We start from the raw sequence: 25,001 nt of genomic DNA on the forward strand, positions 1-25,001 counted from the left end.
AGGATAGTGGGTTTGATTCCCAGGACCTGTAATCTGATAGTGTACCAGTCAAAAGTTTGGACGCACTTACTCATTCAAGGGTTTTTCTTTATTTTTACTATCATGTAGTAACCAAAAAAGTCTTAAACAAATTAAAATATATTTAATATTTTCGAAGAGTCTGAGTAGCCACCCTTTACCTTGATGACAGCTTTGCGCACTCTTGACATTCTCTCAACCAGCTTCACCTGGAATGATTTTCCAACAGTCTTGAAGGAGTTCCCACATATGCTGAGCAATTGTTGGCTGCTTTTCCTACATTCTGTGGTCCAACTCATCCCAAACCATCACAATTGGGTTGAGGTCGGGTGATTGTGGAGGCCAGGTCATCTGATGCAGTACTCCATCACTCTCCTTCTTGGTAAATTAGCCCTTACACAGACTGGAGGTGTGTTGGTCATTGTCCTGTTGAAAAACAAATGATAGTCCTACTAAGTGCAAACCAGATGGGATGGTGTATCACTGCAGAATGCTGTGGTAGCCATGCTGGTTAAGTGTGGCTTAAATTCTAAATAAATCACAGACAGTGTCATCAGCAAAGTACCCCCACACCATCACACCTCCTCCTCCATGCTTCACCATGGGAACTACACATGCGGAGATCATCCGTTCACCTACTCTGCGTCTCACAAAGACACAGTGGTTGGAACCAAAAATATCAAATTTGGACTCATCAGACCAAAGAACAGATTTCCACCAGTCCATTGCTCATGTTTCTTGGACCAAGCAAGTCTCTTCTTATTATTGGTGTCCGTCAGTAGTAGTTTCTTTGCAGCAATTCGACCATGAAGGCCTGATTCACGCAGTCTCCTCTGAACAGTTGATGTTGAGATGTGTCTGTTACTTGAACTCTGTGAAGCATTTATTTGGGCTGCAATTTCTGAGGCTAATGAGCTTATCCTCTGCAGCAGAGGTAACTCTGGGTCTTCCATTCCTGTGGTGGTCCTCATGAGAGCCAGTTTCATCATAGCGTTGGATAGTTTTTGCAAATGCACTTGAAGAAACTTTCAAAGTTCTTGACATTTTCCGTATTGACTGACCTGAATGTCTTAAAGTAATGGACTGTTGTTTCTCTTTGCTTATTTGTGCTGTTCTTGCCATAATATGGACTTGGTCTTTTACAAAATGGGGTTATCTTCTGTATACCACCCCTACCTTGTCACAACACAACTGATTGGCTCAAACACATTAAGAAGGAAATAAATTCCACAAATTAACAAGGCACACGTGTTAATTGAAATGCATTCCAGGTGACTACCCCATGAAGCTGGTTGAGCGAATGCCAAGAGTGTGCAAAGCTGTCAAAGGCAATGGGTGGCTACTTTGAAGAATCTCAAATATAACATTTATTTTGATCTGTTTAACAGTTTTTTGGTTACTATATGATTCCATGTGTTATTTCATAGTTTTGATGTCTTCACTATTATTCTACAATGTAGAAAATAGTCAAAATAAAGAAAAACCCTTGCATGAGTAGGTGTCCAAACTTTTGACTAGTATTGTATATTTTTATACATATATACACACTACTGTTCAAAAGTTTAGAGTCACTTAGAAATGTCCTTGTTTTTGTCCTTGCTAATTTTATGGCCATTAAAATAACATCAAATTGATCAGAAATACAGTGTAACATTGTTAATGTTGTGAATGACTATTGTAGCTAGAAACGGCAGATTCTTAATGGAATATCTACATAGGTGTACAGAGGCCCATTATCAGAAACCATCAATCCTGTGTTCCAATGGCACGTTGTGTTAGCTAATCCAAGTTTATTATTTTAAAAGGCTAATTGATCATTAGAAAACCCTTTTGCAATTATGTTAGCACAGCTGAAAACTGTTGTGCTAATTAAAGAAGCAATAAAACTGGCCTTCTTTAGACTAGTTGAGTAACTGGAGCGTCAGAATTTGTGGGTTTGATTACAGGCTCAAAATGGCCAGAAACAAAGTACTTTCTTCTGAAACTCGTTAGTCTAATCTTGTTCTGAGAAATGACGGCTATTCCATGCGAGAAATTGCCAAGAAACTGAAGATCTGGTACAACGCTGTGTACTACTCCCTTCACAGAACAGCGCAAACTGACTCTAAACAGAATAGAAAGATGAGTGGGAGGCTCCGGTGCACAACTGAGCAAGAGGACAAGTACATTAGAGTGTCTAGTTTGAGAAACAGACGCCTCACAAGTCCTCAACTATCAGCTTCATTAAATAGTACCCGCAAAACACCGGTCTCAACGTCAACAGTGAAGTGGCGACTCCGGGATGCTGGCCTTCTAGGCAGAGTTCCTCTGTCCAGTGTCTGTGTTCTTTTGCCCATCTTAATCTTTCATATTTTTTGGCCAGTCTGAGATATGGCTTTTTCTTTGCAACTCTACCTAGTATCCAGACCCCCAGACATTTTTCACATTTTGTTACGTTACAGCCTTATTCCTTATTTTTTTCCCTCATCAATCTTCACACAATACTTCATAATAACAATGTCAAAACAGGGTTTTAGAAATGTTTGTAAATGTATTCAAAATAAAAAACAGAAATACCTTATTTACATAAGTATTCAGACCTTTTGCTCTGAAATTGAGCTCAGGCACATCCTGTTTCCATTGATCATCCTTGAGATGTTTCTACAACTTGATTGGAGTCCACCTGTGGTCAATTGAATTGATTGGACATGATTTGGAAAGGCACACACCTGTCTATATAAGGTCCCACAGTTGACAGTGCATGTCAGAGCAAAAACCAAGCCGTGAGGTCGAAGGAATTGTCCGTAGAGCTCCGAGACAGTATTGTGTCGAGGCACAGATCTGAGGAAGGACATGAAAACAATTCTGCAGCGTTGAAGGTCCCCAAGAACACAGTGACTTCCATCATTCTAAAATGGAAGAAGTTTGGAACCACCAAGACTCTTCTTAGAGCTGGCCACCCGGCCAAACTGAGCAATCGGGGGAGAAGGTCCTTGGTCAGGGAGGTGACCAAGAACCTGATGGTCACTCTGACAGAGTTCCAAAGTTTCACTGTGGAGATGGGAGAATCTTCCACGAGGACAACCATCTCTACAGCACTCTACCAATCAGGCTTTTATGGTAGAGTGGCCAGACGGAAGCCACTCCTCAGTAAAAGGCACATGACACCCTGCTTGGGAGTTTTCCAAAAGGCACCTAAAGGACTCTGACCATGAGAAACAAGATTCTCTGGTCTGATGTAAGCAAGATTGAAATCTTTGGTCTGAATGCCAAGCGTCATGTCTGGAAGAATCCTGACACCATCCCTAAGGTGAAGAATGGTGGTGGCAGCATCATGCTGTGGGGATGTTTTTCAGAGGCAGGGACTGGGAGACTAGTCAGGATCGAGGGAAAGATGAATGGAGCAAAGTACAGAGAGATTCTTGATGAAATCCTGCTCCAGAGCACTCAGGGCCTTAGAATGGGGCGAAGGTTCACCTTCCAACAGGACAACGACCCTAAGCACACAGCCAAGACAGCGTAGGAGTGGCTTCGGGACAAGTCTCTGAATGTCCTTGAGTGGCCCAGCCAAAGACCGGACTTGAATCTGATCGAACATCTCTGGAGAGACTTGAAAATAGATGTTGCAACGCTCCACATCCAACCTGACAGCGCTTGAGAGGATCTGCAGAGAAGAATGAGAGAAACTCCACAAATACAGGTGTGCCAAGCTTAAGGCATCATATCCTAGAAGAATTCAGGCTGTAATCGCTGCCAAAGGTGCTTTAACAAAGTACTGAATAAAGGGTATGAATACTTATGTAAATGTTATGATTCAATGTTTTATTTAATACATTTGCAAAAAAAAATGTGAATAGGGCTGTAACGTAACAAAATGTGGAAAAAGTCAAGGGGTCTGAATACTTTCTGAATGCACTGTATAGTCCGTCTTCAGAGATATTGTGTATGCTTCAGCTTGCTTTAACGCTCCATAGCATTGTATTAAAAAAAACACTAGAATTGTCAGATCTCATCTCAGATTCATAGACTACACCTGTGTTAAAATTTCAAACATCATTAATAAAGGGATAGTTCTCTCAAACTATCCAGCATAAGCTGTCAATAGTGTAAGCTTGGCTATCCAGTCATGATACATGATGAGTTCAATCATACTAGCCATGGTATCCCTCTGTAGATTGAAAGACCAGAAAAAAATATAGATTTTGTTTTCATAGCAGAATGCAACCCTATGTCCATTATCTATCATAAGATTATGACAGGCGTTATTAGTTCAGAACTCGCTAAATTGGATTGGTTTTGAGCCTGTCAGGCTTAAACTCCGATACAAGAATATTCAAGTCACCTGCGAAAGTGTAATTGTTCCACATACAGTATAAAACATACAGTATGATCTTCTTTCAGAGGGACTATCAGGTCATAAAAGAGGAGGTGGAGGAGTTGGAGAGACTGGCTTCGCAACTACAGGTCCTCCTACCTGAGATGGCAGGGGCTTTGGGGGAGGACGTCCATGCGACCCAGCAAGCTTGGCAGGAGTTGGGCTGGAGCATGGCAGAGAACCAATGCAACCTCCAACAATTTCGGCAACTGCAAGACTTTCTTAGGGCCTACCTGGCCATGATGTGAGGGATTACACATACAGTATGATGTCAAATATTGTTCTTGGTACAATTGGTTCTTGGTACAACTGGAATGTTGTACCTGTTTTGTCCTGATTAATGTACATGTATATGTTTAGTGCTCATGAATGCTTATTGTAATAACTAATTTACCTACTGAGCTCCTCCCACCCCCTCTCTCTCTCCCCTACAGCTCATGGACAGAGGACACGCAGACTTGCATTTTCTCAGAGGCTTCAGCCCAGCAGTGGAGATTGGCAGAATCAAGTGTTCCATCTGAGCTAGATCTGAGAATAGAGCAGAAGTTCGACGAGTTTGACAAGCTCGCTGCTGCTGGGCAGAAGCTTATCAAGGAGCGACATCACTTGGCAGATATTGTGAGATCTTTTACAACAGGAGTCACAAACATATTTTGCCCTGTGGACCACAGCCTTTGAAAAGACTGATTAATTAAATTATTTTATTTTAAAAATGGAACTAGTCTAGTTGCACAAACCCCAATGACCCAACCATTAGAAGAGACTGAAAATATCTGGCAACTGTTTCTACAGATAAAGGAGAGGACTGAGGAACTGCAAAGCATGCTGGGATGGATTCTGGTGTATTGGAGGGCACAGAAAGACCAGCTGGGTCGGGAGAGGTCAAGGGATTCAAGAAGAAGTGATGCCCCTCAGGGAGACGCAACCAGATTTTCACAAGGTCAACCCCAGGTAGGATATCCCTGTTTCCCCCTAAAAAACGTATTATAATAATAAATAAAATTTAAATTAAAAAAGGATATCCCTGCTTTCACGTCAATACGATATTTCTTTGTTATAACAAATTATTTCAGAACAATACCACTGTTCTCTATTAGAATTAGACACATTTAATGCACTGAACTACATTGCTGTGGTGAAGCTAATGTATAGATGTGTAATGTGTATATGTTTAATGTGTATAGAAGACCAAGTGCTTTCTGACGATATTCAACCTGCCCAAATCTTGGCAAAATATGCTCCTAAGGATCAAGGCTTATTGCACAAAACCTCAAAATAATTTAAAAAAATACCTGAAATAGAAGTTATTGAACAAAATCTTTGGTTTTCTTTGCAGAATCTATCCTCTCTGGCAGAACACAACAAGTCCTCGGAAAGACTGTCCACAAAGCAAAGGCTGATGGTGGCGAGCCGGTTTGAAGGACCACAAAAATCCCAACCGGGGATAGGTCACCATGGAGAAAACTTTGCCAAGCTGGTAAACGTCACACCACACGTCCCCTTGGCTGTGGCAGTCAACTCGCCCAGCATTATCCTCGAAGAGCCCTGTGCTACTGTCACCCCACTGGGCAGCAGCATCAACCTCATCCTCAGTTTTGACCAACAGCCACCAGAGGGCAGTCTGCAACAGGGGCCAGTGGAGCCAAGGCAGGCAGTGGAACCTGTGCATAGGGTGAGTACCGATTTAAAAAAATAATAATAATATTTAACCAGATAGGCTAGTTGAGAACAAGTTCTCATTTGTAACTGCGACTTGGCCAAGATCAAGCAAAGCAGTTCGACACATACAACAACACAGAGTAACACATGGAATAAACAAACATACAATCAATAATACAGTAGAAAAATCTATATACAGCATGTGCAAATGAGGTAGGATAAGGGAGTTAAGGCAATAAATACAATATAGCAATTCAACACTGGAATGGTAGGGTGTGCAGAAGATGAATGTGCAAGTAGAGATACTGGGGTGCAAAGGAGCAAGATAAATAAATAAATACAGTATGGGGATGAGGTAGTTGGATGGGCTATTTACAGATGAGTTGTGTACAGGTGCAGTGATCTGTGAGCTGCTCTGACAGCTGGTGCTTAAAGCTAGTGAGGGACGTAAGAGTCTCCAGCTTCAGAGAGTTTAGCAGTTCGTTCCAGTCATTGGCAGCAGAGAACTGGAAGGAGAGCCGCCCAAAGGAAGAATTGGCTTTGGGGGTGACCAGTGAGATATACCTACTGGAGCGCGTGCTACGGGTGGGTGCTGCTATGGTGACCAGTGAGCTGAGATAAGGCGGGGCTTTACCTAGCAGAGACTTGTAGATGACCTGGAGCCAGTGGGTTTGGCGACGAGTATGAAGCGAGGGCCAGCCAACGAGAGCATACAGGTCGCAGTGGTGGGTAGTATATGGGGCTTTGGTGACAAAACGGATGGCGCTGTTCAATTTGTTGAGTAGAGGAGGCTATTCGTTGGAGGCTATTTTGTAAATGACATCGCCGAAGTCTAGGATCGGTAGGATAGTCAGTTTTACGAGGGTATGTTTGGCAGCATGAGTGAAGGATGCTTTGTTGTGAAATAGGAAGCCGATTTGTAGATTTAATTTTGGATATGAGATGTTTAATGTGAGTCTGGAAGGAGAGTTTACAGTCTAACCAGACACCTAGGTATTTGTAGTTGTCCACATATTCTAAGTCAGAACGGGCGGGCAGGTGCGGGCAGCGAACGGTTGAAGAGCATGCATTTAGTTTTACTTGCATTTAAGAGCAGTTGGAGGCCACGGAAGGAGAGTTGTATGGCATTGAAGCTCGTCTGGAGGTTAGTTAACACAGTGTCCAAAGAAGGGCCAGATGTATACAGAATGGTGTCGTCTGCGTAGAGGTGGATCAAAGAATCACCAGCAGCGAGAGTGACATCATTGATGTATACAGAGAAGAGTCGGACCGAGAATTGAACCCTGTGGCCCCCCATAGAGACTGCCAGAGGTCCGGACAACAGGCCCTCCGATTTGACATACTGAACTCTATCGGAGAAGTAGTTGGTGAACCAAGCGTGGCAATCATTTGAGAAACCAAGGCCGTTGAGTCTGCCAATAAGAATGTTGTGATTGACAGAGTAGAAAGCCTTAGCCAGGTCGATGAATACGTCTGCACAGTAATGTCTCTTATCGATGGCGGTTATGATATCGTTTAGGATCACCACATATTCATATCTACATACCACAAGACAACATCAACCAAATTAAAGGGAGGATGCAGTTTTTGACAACAGTCAGATTTGAATTATGTTGCTATAGATGTCTGTAAGCAGGTAGTTGACCCAACGTGTAAAATGATGTTATACTGTCAAGTCTACCTAAAAGGCACAAATGCACCACATGGCCAAATGTATGTGGACACCCCTTCAAATTAGTGGATTCAGCTATTTCAGCCACACCTGTTGCTAACAGGTGTATAAAATTGAGCACACAGCCATGCAATGTCCATAGACAAACATTGGCAGTAGAATGGCTCACACTGAAGAGCTCAGTGACTTTCAATGTGGCACCGTCATAGGATGCCACCTTCCAAACAAGTCCGTTTTAAAAATGTCTGCCCTGCTAGAGCTGCCCTGGTCAACTGTAAGTGGAAACGTCTAGGAGCAACAACAGCTCAGCCGCGAAGTGGTAGGCCCCACAACCTCACAGAACGGACCGCTGATTGCTGAAGCGCGGAAAAATCGTCTGTCCATGGTTGTAACATTCACTACCGAGTTCTAAACTGCCTCTGGAAGCTACGTCAGCACTATAACTGTTTGTCGGGAGCTTCATGAAATGGATTTCCATGGCCGAGCAGCCGCACACACACACTTCACCATCTGGCAATCCGACAAACAAATCGGGGTTTGGTGGATACCGGAGAACGCTACTTGCCCCAATGCATAGTGCCAACTGTAAAGTTTGGGGGAGGAGGAATAATGGTCTGGGGCTGTTTTTCATGGTTCAGCCTAGGCCCCTTAGCTACAGGGAAGGGAAATCTTAACCCTACAGCATACAATGACACTCTAGACCAGGAGTGGGCAATTCCAGTCCTATGGGGCCTGATTGGTGTCACAGTTTTGCCCCAGCTAATACACCTGACTCCAATAATCACCTAATCATGATCTTCAGTTTAGAATGCAATTTGATTAATCAGCTGTGTTTGCTAGGGATGTAGGAAAAAGTGTGACACCAATCAGGCCCCAGAGGATTGAAGTTGCCCACCCCTGTTCTAGATGATTGGTTGCCTTCAACTTTGTGGCAACAGTTTGGGGAAGGCCCTTTCCAGTTTAAGCATGACAATGCCCCGTGCACAAAGTGAGGTCCATACAGAAATGGTTTGTCGAGATCGGTGTGGAAGAACTTGACTGGTCTGCAGAAAGCCCTGAACTCAACCCCATCGAACACCTTTAGGATGAATTGGAATGCCGACTGCAAGCCAGGTTTAATCAGTGCACGACCTCGCTAATGTTCTTATTGCTGAATGGAAGCAAGTCCCCGCGGCAATGTTCCAACATCTAGTGAAAAGCCTTCCCAGAAGAGTGGAGGCTGTTATAGCAGCAAAGGTGGGGACCAACACCATATTAATGCCCATAATTTTAGAACGAGATGTTCGACGAGCAGGTGTCCACATACTTTTGGCCGGTGTATTTCAAGGCCGATAAACCCATCCCCACAGCTAATAACACAAAACATCTAGTAGAACCTCAAGACATTCAGCACATTTATATTGTGTTTATCTTAAAAAGCTTTAGATTTGGACTGGGATAGAGAGAGCTGATCCTAATGGCTTAGAGCAGCTATTAGTAAAGGAATGTGCTGTAAGATTTCTGTAAGGTCCCCCATTCCAGAAGTGGTGTTTCATCAACTTGGCTCACACTCAGTGGATTAGTCAAGGTCAAGCCATTGCCACTGCAGCTGGGTATGAGACCACCTCATCTCCATGTGATTTTGATAAGGTTCGCAGAATGTGTGATCCCATTTTGAAAGCTTGCAGCTGAAGTGATGTCTTAAAATAACGTACAGTATTTTCCTACAGAATCAACTACATATTTCATCAAGTTTGCACGAGTATCAAATTGGTTCTTCATTAAATTAATCTAAGATGTCTTTGATCATGGTTGCATAAGCATTTAACTTCAAGGATAATGAAAGTCACATTTTGCAGAGTTTTGTATTTTAATACATCCAATTATCTTCATCTTTTTTCAGGTGAGCACTTATCTGCAAGTCACAGATGGAAGTCCTGTTTTTGAAGAGGTGGCATCGCCTCAAATCACAGACACGAGCCACGTGTCAAACACCGTTTCCACAAGCTCGACCAACGCTACTTTCATACCCCAAGTCAGGACCGTCTTGCTCCCCACCTTACCCAGAACCAGTTCCACCTCTACCTTAAACCTGAAGGGACCGATGAAGAGGAGGAAGAAAATTACACACAGGCACACTGTGACTGGCATTGTCGGAATGCCCAAGCCGGAGGGGGTTACTATCGTGCCCATCGGTGCCACACACAGAGCCTACACCTGGCCACTGGAGGATAAGAAGGAATGCCATGCCACACAAGGGAGTCCAGTTAATACAGAACTCCAACTGTATATAAAAAATAATTCTGTGGTGAGTGTCATAGATGGAAACTCTTCAGACACGTCAAGCATTCCTACCGTTCCTACCATCCAGGGGCATTTCTTGCATGGACCCAATGAGATGACCATTAGGCAAGACAAGAGCCACTATGGCGTTATCCCTCTTGGGTCGATGTTGAGTTTTGACCTGCCCAAGGATTGGGGGAAAATCTCACAGATGGGTGCAAAAGACCTCACAACTGAGAAAGTGCCTTTTGAAGCCAATGAGGACCATGCCGGTCCACCTTTGAATCTGTATAGACCATCGTGCTCAAACACACTCGGTCAGACTCACGTATTGTCCAAAGTAATTGGACAGACTTTCGCCCTCAGTCCAGAGAAGGAAAGGCATCTTGAAGCTGATGGGGAACATGACAGTCCGAATGGTTCACCTTCGATTCTGTGTAGACCGTCAGGATCAAATACACTCAGTCCAACTCAGAAAGTGATTGGGCAGAATTTCACCCTCAGTCCAGGGGAGGAAGGTATCTGCGAAACAGGGGACTTTGCTGGTCAAAATGGTCCACCTTTGAATCTAGACAAATTGGCAGACTCAAACACACTCAGTCAGACTCACAAAGTGATTGGACATACATTCGCCCTCAGTCCAAAAGAGGAAAGGAGCTGCGAAACAGCAAGGCAGGACTCGCAGAAGGTCAGCGCAGAGTCTGTTTCTCTTTTGGTCCAATGTATCTCGCTACCCGAGAAAGATGACGTCTATCACGACCTAAGATGCGCCACAAGAAGTCCTGCCCTTGCTGCTGGACATGAGAACATTTTCTCCAGCACTGTTGGTATCCACGATGAGGATAAGGTTGAGATTTCTATTCCAATGGGCATTTTGGACTCTAACAAGCAATGCACTGAACCAAACTGCAGCATCTCGATGATGCATGACCACACCCGCACTGAACCGTCACAGAACCACAAGCACAACTGTTTAAGTGTTCACACTAAGATTCAAGACCTCAATAACCACATATACTTCCCTTCTGCGAAGAGGCAATTCACTTTCCAAAGTGCACTTCGAGTTGTAGAGATCAAGGTCTTGTCTACTGTGTCTGAAGACTCCACATGGGTGGGTGTGCGCAGGTCTGGACGAGTCATTGTGTGCTCTGAGGACAACTGTTGCGTGTGCTCCGACAGCTCCGCACCAATGACGGTATTGGAAAAAGAAACTTCACCCAAAAGAGAACCAGATCATATTCATCCTGATCATTGGCAGTTTGAGGAGGAGGAAGAGGAGCTGGAGGATATTTGGAATGGCACAGACCGGGAAAGAGCGCCTTGAATTACTGTGGTCTAAAAATATGAGGTATGTAGATCAACAAAAGTGTCCATCTTATATTTGTATATATCTGCACAAAAAAAAAACACACACACACACACACAGAATGCATCTGCAATAGTGTAATATACATACATTCTTGCATTAATATTTCTACACACAAACCAACTGATTTCATACTGCAAAGTGTAGCCTAAGTAAATAAGTAACATTGATTTAGATTTCAGACTTTTACATTTCAATTCTAAATCAAGTTCTACATGGACACTGCATTAGGAAAAGCTTGAAGTGTATGCATGTCTGTTTTAACACAGATATCACCCTTTGATACAGCCTGAACATTCTGAGTGAACAATTGTCTGAAATAGATTGAATCTGGTTTTGCCTTGAACAACTCAATATTAATCTTCAATGTATTCTCATGATGTTCCTTCTTCTCCCACCAGGTGGTGCCCATGCCACACTGAAGCACAGACCAGTGACCAACCAGCCAGAGATTAAAGTGGCCCTAAATTTATAGCGTCTCAGAGTAGGAGTGCTGATCTAGGATTAGTTTGCCTTTTTAGAGCATAATGAATAAGATTATATGACAGATCCTAGATCAGCACTCCTACTCTGAGATGCTTTGTGGGATTCAGACCCAGATCTATGATCAGTTTATTCTCCCCCTTTTCCAACCTTGACTCCAAATGGACTTTTACTTCACATTGTCTCAGTGACATTGGAGGACTATCGTGTGCAAGCAGCAGTGGTGGAAAAAGTACTCAATTGTCATACCTTAATAGAAAATGACTCAAGTAAAAGTCACCCAGTAAAATATTACTTGAGTAAAAGTCCAAAGGTATTTGGTTTTAAATATACTTAAGTATCAAAAGTAAATTGAATTGCTAAAATGTACTTAAGTATCAAAAGTAAAAGAATATACAATTTCAAATTCCTTATATTAAGCAAACCAGATGGCACAATAATAAAACAAATGTTTTAATTGACAGATAGCCAGGGGCACAATCCAACCCCAGACACAATTTACAAACAAAGCATGTGTGTTTAGTGAGTCTGCCAGATCAGAGGCATAAGGGATGCCCAGGGATGTTCTCTTGTGAATTGGACCATTTTCCTGTCAAAATGTAACAAGTACTTTGGGTGTCAGGGAAAATGTATGAAGTAAAAAGTACATTATTTTCTTTAGGAATGTAGTGAAGGAAAAATTAAAAGTTGGCAAAAATATAAATAGTAAAGTACAGATATCCCCCCCAAAATACTGAAGTACTTTACACCACCTGCAAGCAGTCTGCAAGAATCTCACTACAGGAGACTGAAAACATCCATACAAGACCAAAGTAGTCATGAATGTACTCTTCTTCAATAAGGGAAATTAGCTAGAATTCCCCATATTAAACTCTTACCTGTGATTTTGACTAGGTATCCTCAACCTTTTTTTTTACCAGGTAAGTTGAACACATTCTCATTTACAGCAACGACCTGGGGAATAGTTACATGGGAGAGGGGGGATGAATGAGCCAATTGGAAGCTGGGGATGATTAGGTGGCCATGATGGTATGAGGGCCAGATTGGGAATTTAGCCAGGACATCGGGGTTAACACCCCTACTCGTATAAGTGCCATGGGATCTTTAGAGACCACAGAGAGTCAGGACATCCCATACCAAACGTCCCATACCAAAGATGTACTTCCACTCAATAATTGATGGATGTCAATGGCCAATGGAGGGCCGAAGCACTACAATCTTCTTTGTGACTCTTTCCATTGGTTACTGGCTGTTACCATGACTTGACTGCCTGATACAACATAAAACAATACACATTACTGTATTGAAGCAATCAGACACTTGATGCAGGGTCACAAATAGTGCAATACACTGAACTGAATAGACTTACCCCATTGAATACCATACAAGATGATCAACATGTATTTGCTCTGACTCTTTAATGCCACTTGGTGTCTAATTTCTTTCAACTGTGTATGAATTGCATGCAGGGCACATAAAGAACTGCCATTGATACCCATTTTAATCTGCTGTACAGTAGACTATCATTTATAATTGTAATCACTTTTGTAAAGAAAAAATAAATAAAGCAAAGAATTTGCAGTCTCTGTTCATATTGAATTGAAGTGGTTTGTCAGTTTATTAGTTGTAATAGAGAAACTTATTTCAGGTTATCAAGAAGATGTTCAACCTCTCATACTATTTCAATGAATTTGAAGTATCTAGGAAGATTTCCTTTAGGAGTAGACATTTTAGATGGTCAGGCTCAGATATATTCACTTTATTATTGTTACAAAAAGCAAGACAACTTGTAGTCCAATTCGTGGCTGTGCAAACTTCCAGTTGGGGCCAGTAATGGACCATTTAAGAGCCTTCATTTAGATAGGCTACTTTATGTGGACACAATGTGGACCAATGTGGATTCATTGTCGAGCAGTGCTGGAAAGATAATGTGTCACTACTATTACTTATGCTCATGTTTTCATTACTGTATTCTGTATGATTTGACTCATTCTTTCTGCATTATTTGTGTCTATGTTTCAGTAATTACAAGTGATGATTGACATCTCAGAGAACAACCGAGAGTTAACGTCACGGTAGGTCAGCCTATCCCTAAACAAATTACCGCATGGGATAGGCGGGACTTCTGCCGATGCTGCCAGCGCGACTCAACAGAAACTAGTTGTATAGACAGACACAGCTAGGCCTATTGATACAGTTCATGAATTGTAGGGACGGGGCTTTGTCTAGTTGCAATTGCAGAAAGTCATTGATAAACCCAGTTTATTCTTCAACTAGGATGTTAAGCCTTCAAGTTAATCGTTTTGGATAAAATGGGATTGGAGTTATCTTGATCTCGTCTGAGGTAAGATCTTTTTTGTTGTTTAAGTAATTCGATTAAAGTAGCCACATTTATAAGAATTACACTTTGGCATGAATTGATTTGAAAGCTGTTCAAATGGTATCATAACCGAATGCAACTTTAAAAGTCGGCCTGACCATCTAAATCTGGTGTCGAATGGTAAAAACAACAGCGAGATCTGAAAAGGGTCTGCGATTCTATTGTGCTGTGAGTTCGCCCTCAACAGCGGGCTCTCTATCCTAAATTACATTAACTTTTCATTAGAAGCAAAACACCGTTCATAAATTGTAACCTGGACTGATATTTTGTAGCCAGAATTGATACGATACGGCTTCTTGATATTCTACAAATAACAGCGCTAGCTCAACTTCTTTCCTTTGAGTCAAATGTTGATTGTTTGCAAAACTCACTGCATGTTCTGTTGGGATTCAAAGGGAAGAGGTAAAAACGACAGTGGTGTGAAGTGGGTATACAAACATTTTGCTAAAATAATACAAACTTTTTTGTGAAGAATTCTATGTGAAACAGTGACATACACACCTAAAATGATACATCCTATATTGGTCTTTAAAAGTCAGGACAAGCTGAAGGCGTCCGCATACTTCCCGTCTGGAACCGTTCCTGCATATATTATGACGACATTTTGTGACGTTTTTGGTCTTCGGCAAGGTTTTTTTTTTCGGTTGTTCGTGCACAGATTTTTTTCTCTCGAGTTAAACCGAAATCGGTAGAGGAAAATTGGTGATTGGTCAACAGTAGGGATTATTCAAATAAGTGTTTCTAATACAAGGAGACTAATTGTTTTTTTTATGCAAAAAAATAAAATAAACTGCACTAAACATCATAGTTAGATGTAAGATTGCCCAACTATGATCTTGACAAAAAAGTGAAAATGAATGACAGATTTCTTCAGTTATTTTAGATTAATTCAGATTATTTTGAGGCAGTGTATCTGGCTATGGCGTCTCAAAATGGACAAAGAGTACTATTGCCGCTTTTTTCTTGTTTTTCTAGCGAAGCACCCTCGTTTGGGTCACCTAGCAGAAGCATGCAGAAGGCTTAAAGGCCTACATGCTTCCCGTGGAGAAATATTCGGAACAGTTTGTGTATATATTATGACAACATTTTGTGATGTTTATGTTCGTTTTGGACTTCAACAAGGGTTTCTTTGTCTGTTCGTGTGCACACAAAAAATTGAGACAAGCCGAATTTTGGTAGCAGAAGTCTACGCCCCTCCGTCAGTCATTGTTCAGCAGTAGGGATTCTTAAATTAAGTGTTTGTAGTCATTCAATGACAGATGACTCGTTTTCATTCAGATTTTTTCACTTGAGAAATACTGCACCCAAAAACTTAGTTGGATGTAAAATTGCGAGACTAAGATCTCCTCGACTAAAAAGTCAAAATGAATCACAGATTTCTTGAGTTATCTAAGATTCATTATGACTATTTGAGGAAGTGAATGGCTACTGGCTATGGCGCCTCAAGATGGACAAACAGTACTTTTGCTGCTTTATTCTTGTTTTTCAAGCAAAGGTCTTTTAAGGGAATATGCGAGCACACCCGTTTGACTGGGTGCCAGCCGCACTGAAGCATGTGGAAGCCTTAATAGTTAGCCCTTGATCATGACTCAATTCCTTTACATTACACACAAGTCATTGGATGAAGGCGTCATCTGTACGGGGGAGTTTTGTTAAGAGCCCTGACACTCGTTCTGAACATTGACATGCATTGCTTGTGGTACAGTTTTGGAAGTATAACGACTTTATCTTTCATTTTAGCAAGAAACGTTCAATTGATACACAACTTTTTTATGGGGTTAGTGTTCCCACAAGGCCATATCTCCATGTTACAGCAAGTGTTTACAGAAGAAATACAGAAGACAGAGGGACCACTGTGCTATCTAGCATGCTCCGAACACCTGTGTGTAACGGAAGAAGGCTGCCAGAAACGTCACTGGAAATTACTGTCGGCTACAACTGTGATAAAGCTGGTTAAAACAGTGTGTATTTTGCATTTGTGAAATTATTTTGTTGGGATAGGAAAGTAAAGCGCTTTATTTTTCTAGAATCGTATTGCAATTGAGAATCAATTCCCGTTTAGATGGAGCATTTGGCTGTTTTGGCATCCAGAGCCAGTCTACCTCCGAAAATAACAAGGTCCTTTGACCTTTAGGAGTAACGGTAATGTTAGGCTCCTTAAGAGTACTTCTTGGGCTTGCTAATAGTAGGCCTACTATTGAAACCGATAAATAAGTCTGTCAACGGAGTCAGAAATTCACATGTTTCAGATTTGCCCCATGTTTTTTCTCTCAGGTTTTCGCTCTCACACCATTTTTAAATAGAATATCTAATTTTGTTGTTTTTCTAAGTCCACAACAATGCGCAAACCACATCAGGAGACAACTTTTGAGATCTGGGAAAAAATGTACGACATTTTTATTTTTGAGTGTAGTTACCCTTTAATTCAAGGGCTCAGGTACCTAACACTGTGGTCAGTGGTGCTTCTGTTGCACATGAGATGGAGTTTGCAAAACAAATGCCACTGGATTGATAATAATCATGATATTATTTTGCAAGGTAGGCATAGGCTACTTTGTAGCTAGTTAACATTTAATTGAGAAGGTTTTTGGGAAAGCCTTTCCATCTACCTGAGGACGGTTAGGCCTATCATTAGCATTGCTATATATTTCCTGTTCCTTAATTGTTTGAAACCTGGACATTTTATTTCATATTATGAGCCATTTCTTACCTAGCTTCAAAGTAGCCTATAGCCAAAATTCCACCATAGAAATGTGGAGGCAAATTATTTTAATAAAGCCTTCCTCATATGCATTATCCTTTTCAATTAGTTTTCTTTCCACTTTCTTTCATTGTCTAGCAACCAAATCCTAGTCATATTGGCAACCCATGATGGTTGTTGCATCTTTGGATCCCTTTGTACATTTCAAATGGATATTTCTATCTCTGACGGTATGCATCCTGGGCATTAAGAAGTGAGTATGTGCAATGACCATTGAAAATAAATGGTTATACGCCGTATACTTGCGTATACGCTCAACTACACTACTGAGTATGCCTTCTCAAATTGGCTAAGTTTGCTCTACAAGACATTTTGTATAGTTTCTAATGAAACTATCCTAAGTATGTAGGCTATTGCTAAAAATGGTGTTTTGATAGCGTAGTGATGATATTATTATGATATCAAAATAAGTCTCATACACACAAGCATATATGAGGACAATTTGTCAACTAAATTAGTTGGGGGCCTGTGTAAGGGTTTGGGTTATATTGAAACTAAGTCTGTTTCTTCTACCTGGTGTGGCAGTGTTAACCTTGATAGTCCAGCTGTTGTCTTCATCAGCCTACAACGCGGTACTTATGATTTCAGACTTTTGGAGAAACGCCTGCTAAGTACATCTTCTTATAGCTCGCTGATGCTTTGCGTGTTTGAGATGTCAAACACAATGACTTGTGAAGTGGTTTATCGGCCATGAGAAAACGAATTCGACAGAAATGCTCAACTTTGAAAAAAGGGAGTCGTTTTCTCCAGGATAGACCTTGGTAGTTAGAGGCAGCCAAGAATACATTAGCCTAGATTAGCTTTTTCCTAAATATAAAGTCCCCAAAACACACGAGGATCCCTAAATGGCTATGGGAACAAGGGAAGTGCTGTGGTCCTTTGGCTCCCAAAATCCTTCCACTCATCAACATGCCTAAAATGCTCAAAACTGGCAACCAATTCTAGCCTGCATACCCTCCTCATATGGCTAAAATCAATAGCATTTGTATTGCCAAGCGCCTGAGAGGACAAGCTTAAGGGTGATTTGTTTGGCCAGATTAGCTCCTTTTATCTGAATTTGCAAAAGTACCTGTCAGCACTCAAGCCCGCTCAATGGGGCTCCAACTTTCTTTACTGGAGGCAGCTAATTAAAAGGCATAGCTTTTGTTTTATAATCCTGTTCCTGGAATGCTGGACAGCTGAGATGAGCCAAGCCCATTTATAGATGCAGTCCACACTCCAGAGCAGTGTATTCAGGGTATTTTCTGTCTGCATTAAGGTCCCCTTGAGCAGGCCAAGGAAAGTCGTCCCTCAGCAAGGTGTTCACTGTAGATGAAAGTAATCCACAAATCCTTATCTGCATTCCCTTTTCCTCCTTTCCACTCTTGTTGTTTGAAAACTCAGAATACTTCTTACTGTAGGGCATTGGAGTGTAAATGTTATCTTGATCTGTTGCTTGCGGGTCAGGTTTCTCTACTCATCTCCATATTCCCCACCTCCTTGTACTCTGCTTCTTTGGTTCCCCCGGGGAGGTTAAATAATTGGAGTGTGATCTCATCGCCAGTATCCTACTTGGCAGGGAAGATCATGTGCATTGTTTGCATGATTCTAGATAATGGAGTGAGAGCGAATCAATCCTGATGTGTTTCGTGTTCCTCCAAACAAGGTCAAGAGAGGAAGGACTAAGTGCTGTACTGCTGTCGACTAAACAAGTTCTCCTCTTGTCCTTCATTTGACCTTTTTCTTACCCTGCCCAGTAGTGTACTGCACATATTTCAATTCCTAACCAGGTGTCTGCAACTTTGTGCCGCACACTTCTTTCTCTATACACAAATCCTGTGTGGTGCAGAACAGGAAAATGGCCACTGGCGATAGTCTGCACATCGAATCATCCACATTTGTAACCTGACCGCAGGCCAGCTTGTAGACCTATTTCAATGTGCATGACTAGAAAGGCTGCATGATAGTGTTACAGACAAGGGGTTTTAGGACTGGGTAAACGCATTTTAAAGGGCCTTCATCAGCTCTGTTATGACCCGGTATCTGGTAACAAGGGAATGCACGGACGCAGACTGGGAATAGCTAGCCGGGGCCATCTGTGTGAAAGACAGCAGTAGCCAGGCCTTTTCTTGGTGTCCCTGCATGGAGTCCGGAAGTCTCTGCTGGAATCCCCGTTGACCTCCCTTCGTCTGGGCCACCCTGGGGTCTTTTGATTTCACCATGAAGCTGGAGGGAGGAGCTGCCTCCACAATCACCTCCCTTCATTCCCAATTCTCCATACCACAGGTGAAAGGAGACTGTGGCCAGGCAGGCACCACTCCTCCGTAAACCCCATAGAGAGTTTAGTTGCAGGTCGATGGGGGAAAAAAAACCCGTATCCTTTCCCATGATAGCAGCAGAGAGCCCGAAAGAGGCGATGCCAGCTCGGGGAAAGGCCTCTGACTTCCGCTCTACTGATCGCGGTGACATTCAAATGTGAATCACCTGGTCTTAGCACCCTCCTTTTCCAGCCAGTCCAGCTAGTCAGTCACGGGGGCCATAGCCCTTGCAGGGTGAAAAATGGGATTAACAGGTTTACCAGTGTGGACTGCTTTATTCACTCGACTCGTTTGTGTGTTTAATCTATTATTAGCTGTAATTACCATACAGTGACTGGGCCTGCGCAGTGTTTGGGCTGGCGCCATAAACTGGTCAGGTGATTGACTTAGATCACGGACCACGGTCAAGGTTTAAGGTCAATAAGTGGATTGACTTAAGTATAAGGAGTTAAGCCAATTAAATATTGAAATACTGAAGCAACCTTTTGAACTTTCTAGATGGCAAACTACTTTTTAGAGTTTCGAAGAATGCAAAATAATTTCTGGTGTGTAATATGTCAGCATTTCTTCATAGCTATGGCTTGGTGGATCCTTGGAAAAATATTAATCACTTGAATCAACACTACTGCTAATCTCATACACTCCTGTAAGGGAGGATAACATTTAGCCTGTTCTTGTGTTGTAACCGCATTCCCAGTCTCTGTAACAGTCTGGAACCTCTACGCTATCATCTGAAATTCTCTCTATCCAGCACCACATACTCTCAAGGGAGTGGATCAAGCTGCTGGCAAGGCCTTTTCCAAACATGCAGCCATCTGCCTCGACACCTGACACCATAGCCCACACTGAGATCCAATTCCACTTCTCCTCAGAGACATGTTTGTCCCTATTAAAGACTGTTTAAAAACTGACGACACAGCATTATCACCACCAATACAATAGATAGCCTATCTCCATTCATAGGAGTCATCCACACGCTCCTTTTATTTTCACCCAGAAAATAATCTCAGTTGACAACATGTTTAATATTTGAAAATGACTGTGGACCAATCAAGTGTGCCTGAATGCTTGTGTGCTTTAGCTGGGGCAGTGTTGAATCAACCTCCCGTTCCCGTTTCATACTGGATGCGTTTCAAATTAGATCTGACAAATGGATGCCCTGTGCAAATTTGCTGACAAGTATAATTGAGGACTTTGGGCCTTTTGTAAAATGTATTTGTTTCATTGGTTTGCGCAAAGTGTATTTTTGACTGTGCTGAGAGTTTATTTTCGTAACATTTTAATTTGGCTGAATTTATGGTTATTGAATCTTTGAGTTAGTAGTAATAGTAGGCCAATGCTGATACAGTTGCTAAGTGCACCCTTTGTTTCCGTAGTGCTCAGTGACAGTCATTTTAAGATCTTAGACATTTTGGACATTACATCAAACTACTAACAAAGACAAGTGCAACGTTGCTTAAAACAAACTGTGTTTAAAGTAGACGGCCACCTTTAATTTCCCCAAGGTTGAAGGTGTTTTCAGGATGTCAGCAAATGCCTCCGGGTGAAAATTATTCTAATTTTCACCTCTTAATAACCTCTAATTGACAGGCACTTCCTTGGTTGGTGTCCATCTGGGAACTACAAAACAACGAATCGAGCTTGATGGGTCTATGAAAAGAATGAGAAGCCTTATGCTATTGTAGAAACACCCTATATGCACCCTATACCCTATATGATGAGCCCTATATGCTTGATTCATTTATGTAATCCTCCTTAACCTTTTTTCTTGTGCTGTAAAGGAAGATTAGTTTGCCCTGACTGCTTTCATAACAAATCTGTCATGTTCAAGTATTGTTATTCTTCGTCATTTAGTGGATAGTGATAAATAATAGTCCAATGTCCTTTTTCTGGAATACACTATCATTAGAATTATTATTGGGATAATGACAGAATGAGGGTTATGGCATTGTTAGACCCATTTGTAGACAGCACCCAATTGTAATCATGGGGTGATTTTTGGGGGTTAAGGTGCAAATGCCCACAATGCACCAAATTTAACAGACGTGGGTCAGCCACATCCAATCAGAGTTGTAACTCAATCAAAATGCTGCGATAAAGCATTTTCTGTTCGGCTCCCAGAGAGGTGTTCTCACCTAATCCATATAGTTCGACATCAGCAACCTATGATAGATCACTAGTGTAACCTTTGTATAACCCTGGGAATCCTCAGATTCTCTGAGGATTTGCATGTCAAAAGTAAAAGTCCTGTAAATGACCAATCACTGCACTGAAGTTCTCCCCTTAGTGTCGGTAAGTTGCAGGGGCAGATTTACTAAGTCTTTATACGGGCTTGCACCTGTACAGCTGTCTACCAGATGTCTTCGATATATTTGTGAAGGATTAAGAGAAGGATCTATATTTTTCTTAGAAGTGTCATTTGGCTTAATGACATTTCATGACTGAAACATTTCAAAGGGCAAGGGCTAAATTAAAGGACGCCTTGAAAAAGTTGTTGCATTGTTCAATCTTTCAGATAAAAACTAAGCCCACCTTACCAGATATTTTCATGCAAAGTCTGCCATGTCATTGACCCTGAACTCAAGATTGTGATAACCCTTCTGGCCGTGCCAGGCGAAACAACCTGGGGGAATGTGTTGTTTTCTCCGGCCCAGAGCAGAAGCGGGGTACTGACCTCACTGGCCCCAGCCTCGAACGGGAGATAAAAAGAAGATTACCCGGCCTTCCCTCCCTGCATTCCTTCTCCTCATTGAGGCGAAAGTGACATCTCAATCGGAAGCCCTCAGGGATCTCCTTTGACATTCCTGGATCACTTGACTCTTCTATCTCCACTGATGTCGTTTTATGAATCGGGATGGGAAGTCATCTTATCAAGTCCCACTGAGCACAGCTGGCTGAGGGGAAATTATGGATGTGCTGATATTAGCAGGAAGTTGCTTGTCGCCGATTTTTGTTTTGTTTTAAAGGACGAGTACTAGCAAACACAAATGGTCTTTTGAACATTTTTGGTAGACAAGACAAAAAGGTAGAAAAAGATGACATCATATTGGTGGTTCAGTTATTATAGGTACCAAGAAGAACTTAGTTGGTTAGAGGATGGTGCTTGGAACACCAAGGGTGTGGGTTTGATTCCCTTGTAGGTTACACTTATTGGAGGCCTACGTGGCTTTGGATGCTAAACAACCATATTGGCTCTAATGGTTTTGATTACTGTCACCATGTTGGCTTGCATGTTAGAGGAATGTTCTGAATCAGGCAATTTCGTCAGACTAATTCATGACTACCAACTAGGGCCGGGCGACGTATCAAAATGAATTCAAATGTATGTTTTAGTGCAATGTTATAAATGCCTGTATCGCAAGAATCAAGGTTTTAATTTTCTGTTTTCATGAGTGTTATGTGTTTTTTGTTCTCGTCTTTTTCGCTTCTTCTGTGCTGTGTGCGCTGTGCACCTTCCCACTTGCACACAGACACCAATTCATAATAGTTCAACTGGCCTACTGTGTTAGCAAGCAAATAGATCCAAGTTGTCTAGACTTGAAAAATAAAGATTAGCTGGCTACTCACAAGCACGTGACCTTGTGCTTGAGAGCTTGTGTATGAGACGTGTTCATTTTCCACAATGCCTGCTACCAGAAGGTGGTCATCACTAGTGGATGTGCATGGTTCTGGTTACATTTCTAACCAAAACTCAAATTTTCGTAGACAGACTTGAAAGCCAGATCTGTGATTTATTGCAAAAAAGCAGGTTAATAATTAAACTATTTTGATAAAATAATAAAATTATTTGTGTGTGTTGTGATTGTGGAATGCTTATAGTTAGCCTAGGTATAATGTTTCACGCCCTGAATTCATTAGATTATTCCTGACTGTTTGAAATGCAGTGCATTGACCTTTTTTTTTTTTACAATTTTCCAACAAAGCTTATTTAGAGAGAACGTTAAAGAAGTTGAGATGTATATCATGAATCGCCCATAAGTTTGGTAAAAATCTAAATATGATTTTTAGGCCATATCGCCCAGCTCTACTACCAACCAGTCATAAGACCTCATGAGATGTTTCGTTATGTAGTCATTTACCAACAGTGTGACCTACTCCTAGTGGCTTAGGATTGGTATCGAGTCCTATTTTTGTTGTCATGCTTTTTTATTTACAGTTTCCTTATAGGTTTTAAAGTATTATGTTTTGTTTACACCATCTGTGTGTTTTTGGTTATTTTTCTGATCAAATCAAATCAAATTTATTTTTATATAGCCCTTCGTACATCAGCTGATATTCTCAAAGTGCTGTACAGAAACCCAGCCTAAAACCCCAAACAGCAAGCAAAGCATGTGAAAGAAGCACGGTGGCTAGGAAAAACTCCCTAGGAAAAACTCCCTAGAAAGGCCAAAAACCTAGGAAGAAACCTAGAGAGGAACCAGGCTATGAGGGGTGGCCAGTCCTCTTCTGGCTGTGAAGGGTGGATATTATAACAGAACATGGTCAAGATGTTAAAATGTTAAAATGTTCATAAATGACCAGCATGGTCAAATAATAATAATCATAGTAGTTGTCGAGGGTGCAACAAGCACGTCCGGTGAACAGGTCAGGGTTCCATAGCCGCAGGCAGAACAGTTGAAACTGGAGCAGCAGCACGGCCAGGTGGACTGGGGACAGCAAGGAGTCATCATACCAGGTAGTCCTGAGGCATGGTCCTAGGGCTCAGGTCCTCCGAGAGAAAGACAGAAAGAGAGAATTAGAGAGAGCATATTTAAATACACACAGGACACCGGATAAGACAAGAGAAATACTCCAGATGTAACAGACTGACCCTAGCCCCCCGACACATAAACTACTGCAGCATAAATACTGGAGGCTGAGACAGGAGGGATCAGAAGACACTGTGGCCCCAACCGATGATACCCCGGACAGGGCCAAACAGGCAGGATATAACCCCACCCACTTTGCCAAAGCACAGCCCCCACACCACTAGAGGGATGTCTCCAACCACCAACTTACCGTCCTAAGACAAGGCCGAGTATAGCCCACAACGATCTCCGCCATGGCACAACCCAAGGGGGGGCGCCAACCCAGACAGGAAGACCACGTCAGTGACTCAACCCACTCAAGTGACGCACCCCTCCCATGGACGGCATGGAAGAACACCAGTAGGCCAGTGACTCAGCCCCTGTAAAAGGGTTAGAGGCAGAGAATCCCAGTGGAAAGAGGGGAACCGGCAAGGCAGAGACAGCAAGGGCGGTTCGTTGCTCCAGCCTTTCCGTTCACCTTCACACTCCTGGGCCAGACTATACTTAATCATAGGACCTACTGAAGAGATAAGTCTTCAGTAAAGACTTAAAGGTTGAGACTGAGTCTGCGTCTCTCACATTGGTAGGCAGACCATTCCATAAAAATGGAGCTCTATAGGAGAAAGCCCTACCTCCAGCCGTTTGCTTAGAAATTCTAGGGACAATTAGGAGGCCTGCGTCTTGTGACCGTAGCGTACGTGTAGGTATGTACGGCAGGACCAAATCAGAAAGATAGGTAGGAGCAAGCCCATGTAATGCTTTGTAGGTTAGCAGTAAAACCTTGAAATCAGCCCTTGCCTTAACAGGAAGCCAGTGTAGGGAGGCTAGCACTGGAGTAATATGATCAAATTTTTTGGTTCTAGTCAGGATTCTAGCAGCCGTATTTAGCACTAACTGAAGTTTATTTAGTGCTTTATCCGGGTAGCCGGAAAGTAGAGCATTGCAGTAGTCCAGCCTAGAAG

The 25,001-nt window shown here is 42.1% G+C and overlaps 2 protein-coding genes across 8 annotated transcripts in view; both read left to right on the forward strand.

The window, feature by feature from the left end:
• Positions 1 to 13,413, forward strand: part of LOC106585283 (uncharacterized) — a 38,919-nt gene extending 25,506 nt beyond the window's left edge. For all 3 annotated transcript variants that reach the window (XM_014171344.2, XM_014171360.2, XM_045705496.1), the window contains 6 exons: positions 4,399 to 4,616; positions 4,807 to 4,990; positions 5,165 to 5,323; positions 5,709 to 6,044; positions 9,586 to 11,313; positions 11,733 to 13,413. In XM_014171344.2, the coding sequence (XP_014026819.2) occupies positions 4,399 to 4,616; positions 4,807 to 4,990; positions 5,165 to 5,323; positions 5,709 to 6,044; positions 9,586 to 11,289 (2,601 nt within the window). In that variant the 3' untranslated portion in view covers positions 11,290 to 11,313; positions 11,733 to 13,413. The remainder of the gene's footprint in view (positions 1 to 4,398; positions 4,617 to 4,806; positions 4,991 to 5,164; positions 5,324 to 5,708; positions 6,045 to 9,585; positions 11,314 to 11,732) is intronic.
• A 522-nt stretch (positions 13,414 to 13,935) lies between these two features.
• Positions 13,936 to 25,001, forward strand: part of LOC106585299 (signal-induced proliferation-associated 1-like protein 2) — a 127,745-nt gene continuing 116,679 nt past the window's right edge. For all 5 annotated transcript variants that reach the window (XM_014171378.2, XM_014171384.2, XM_014171399.2 and 2 more), the window contains exon 1: positions 13,936 to 14,158. The gene's annotated coding sequence lies outside the window, so the exon portion shown is untranslated. The remainder of the gene's footprint in view (positions 14,159 to 25,001) is intronic.

Source organism: Salmo salar, chromosome ssa02 (assembly GCF_905237065.1).
Source record: "Salmo salar chromosome ssa02, Ssal_v3.1, whole genome shotgun sequence".
NCBI lineage: Eukaryota > Metazoa > Chordata > Actinopteri > Salmoniformes > Salmonidae > Salmo > Salmo salar.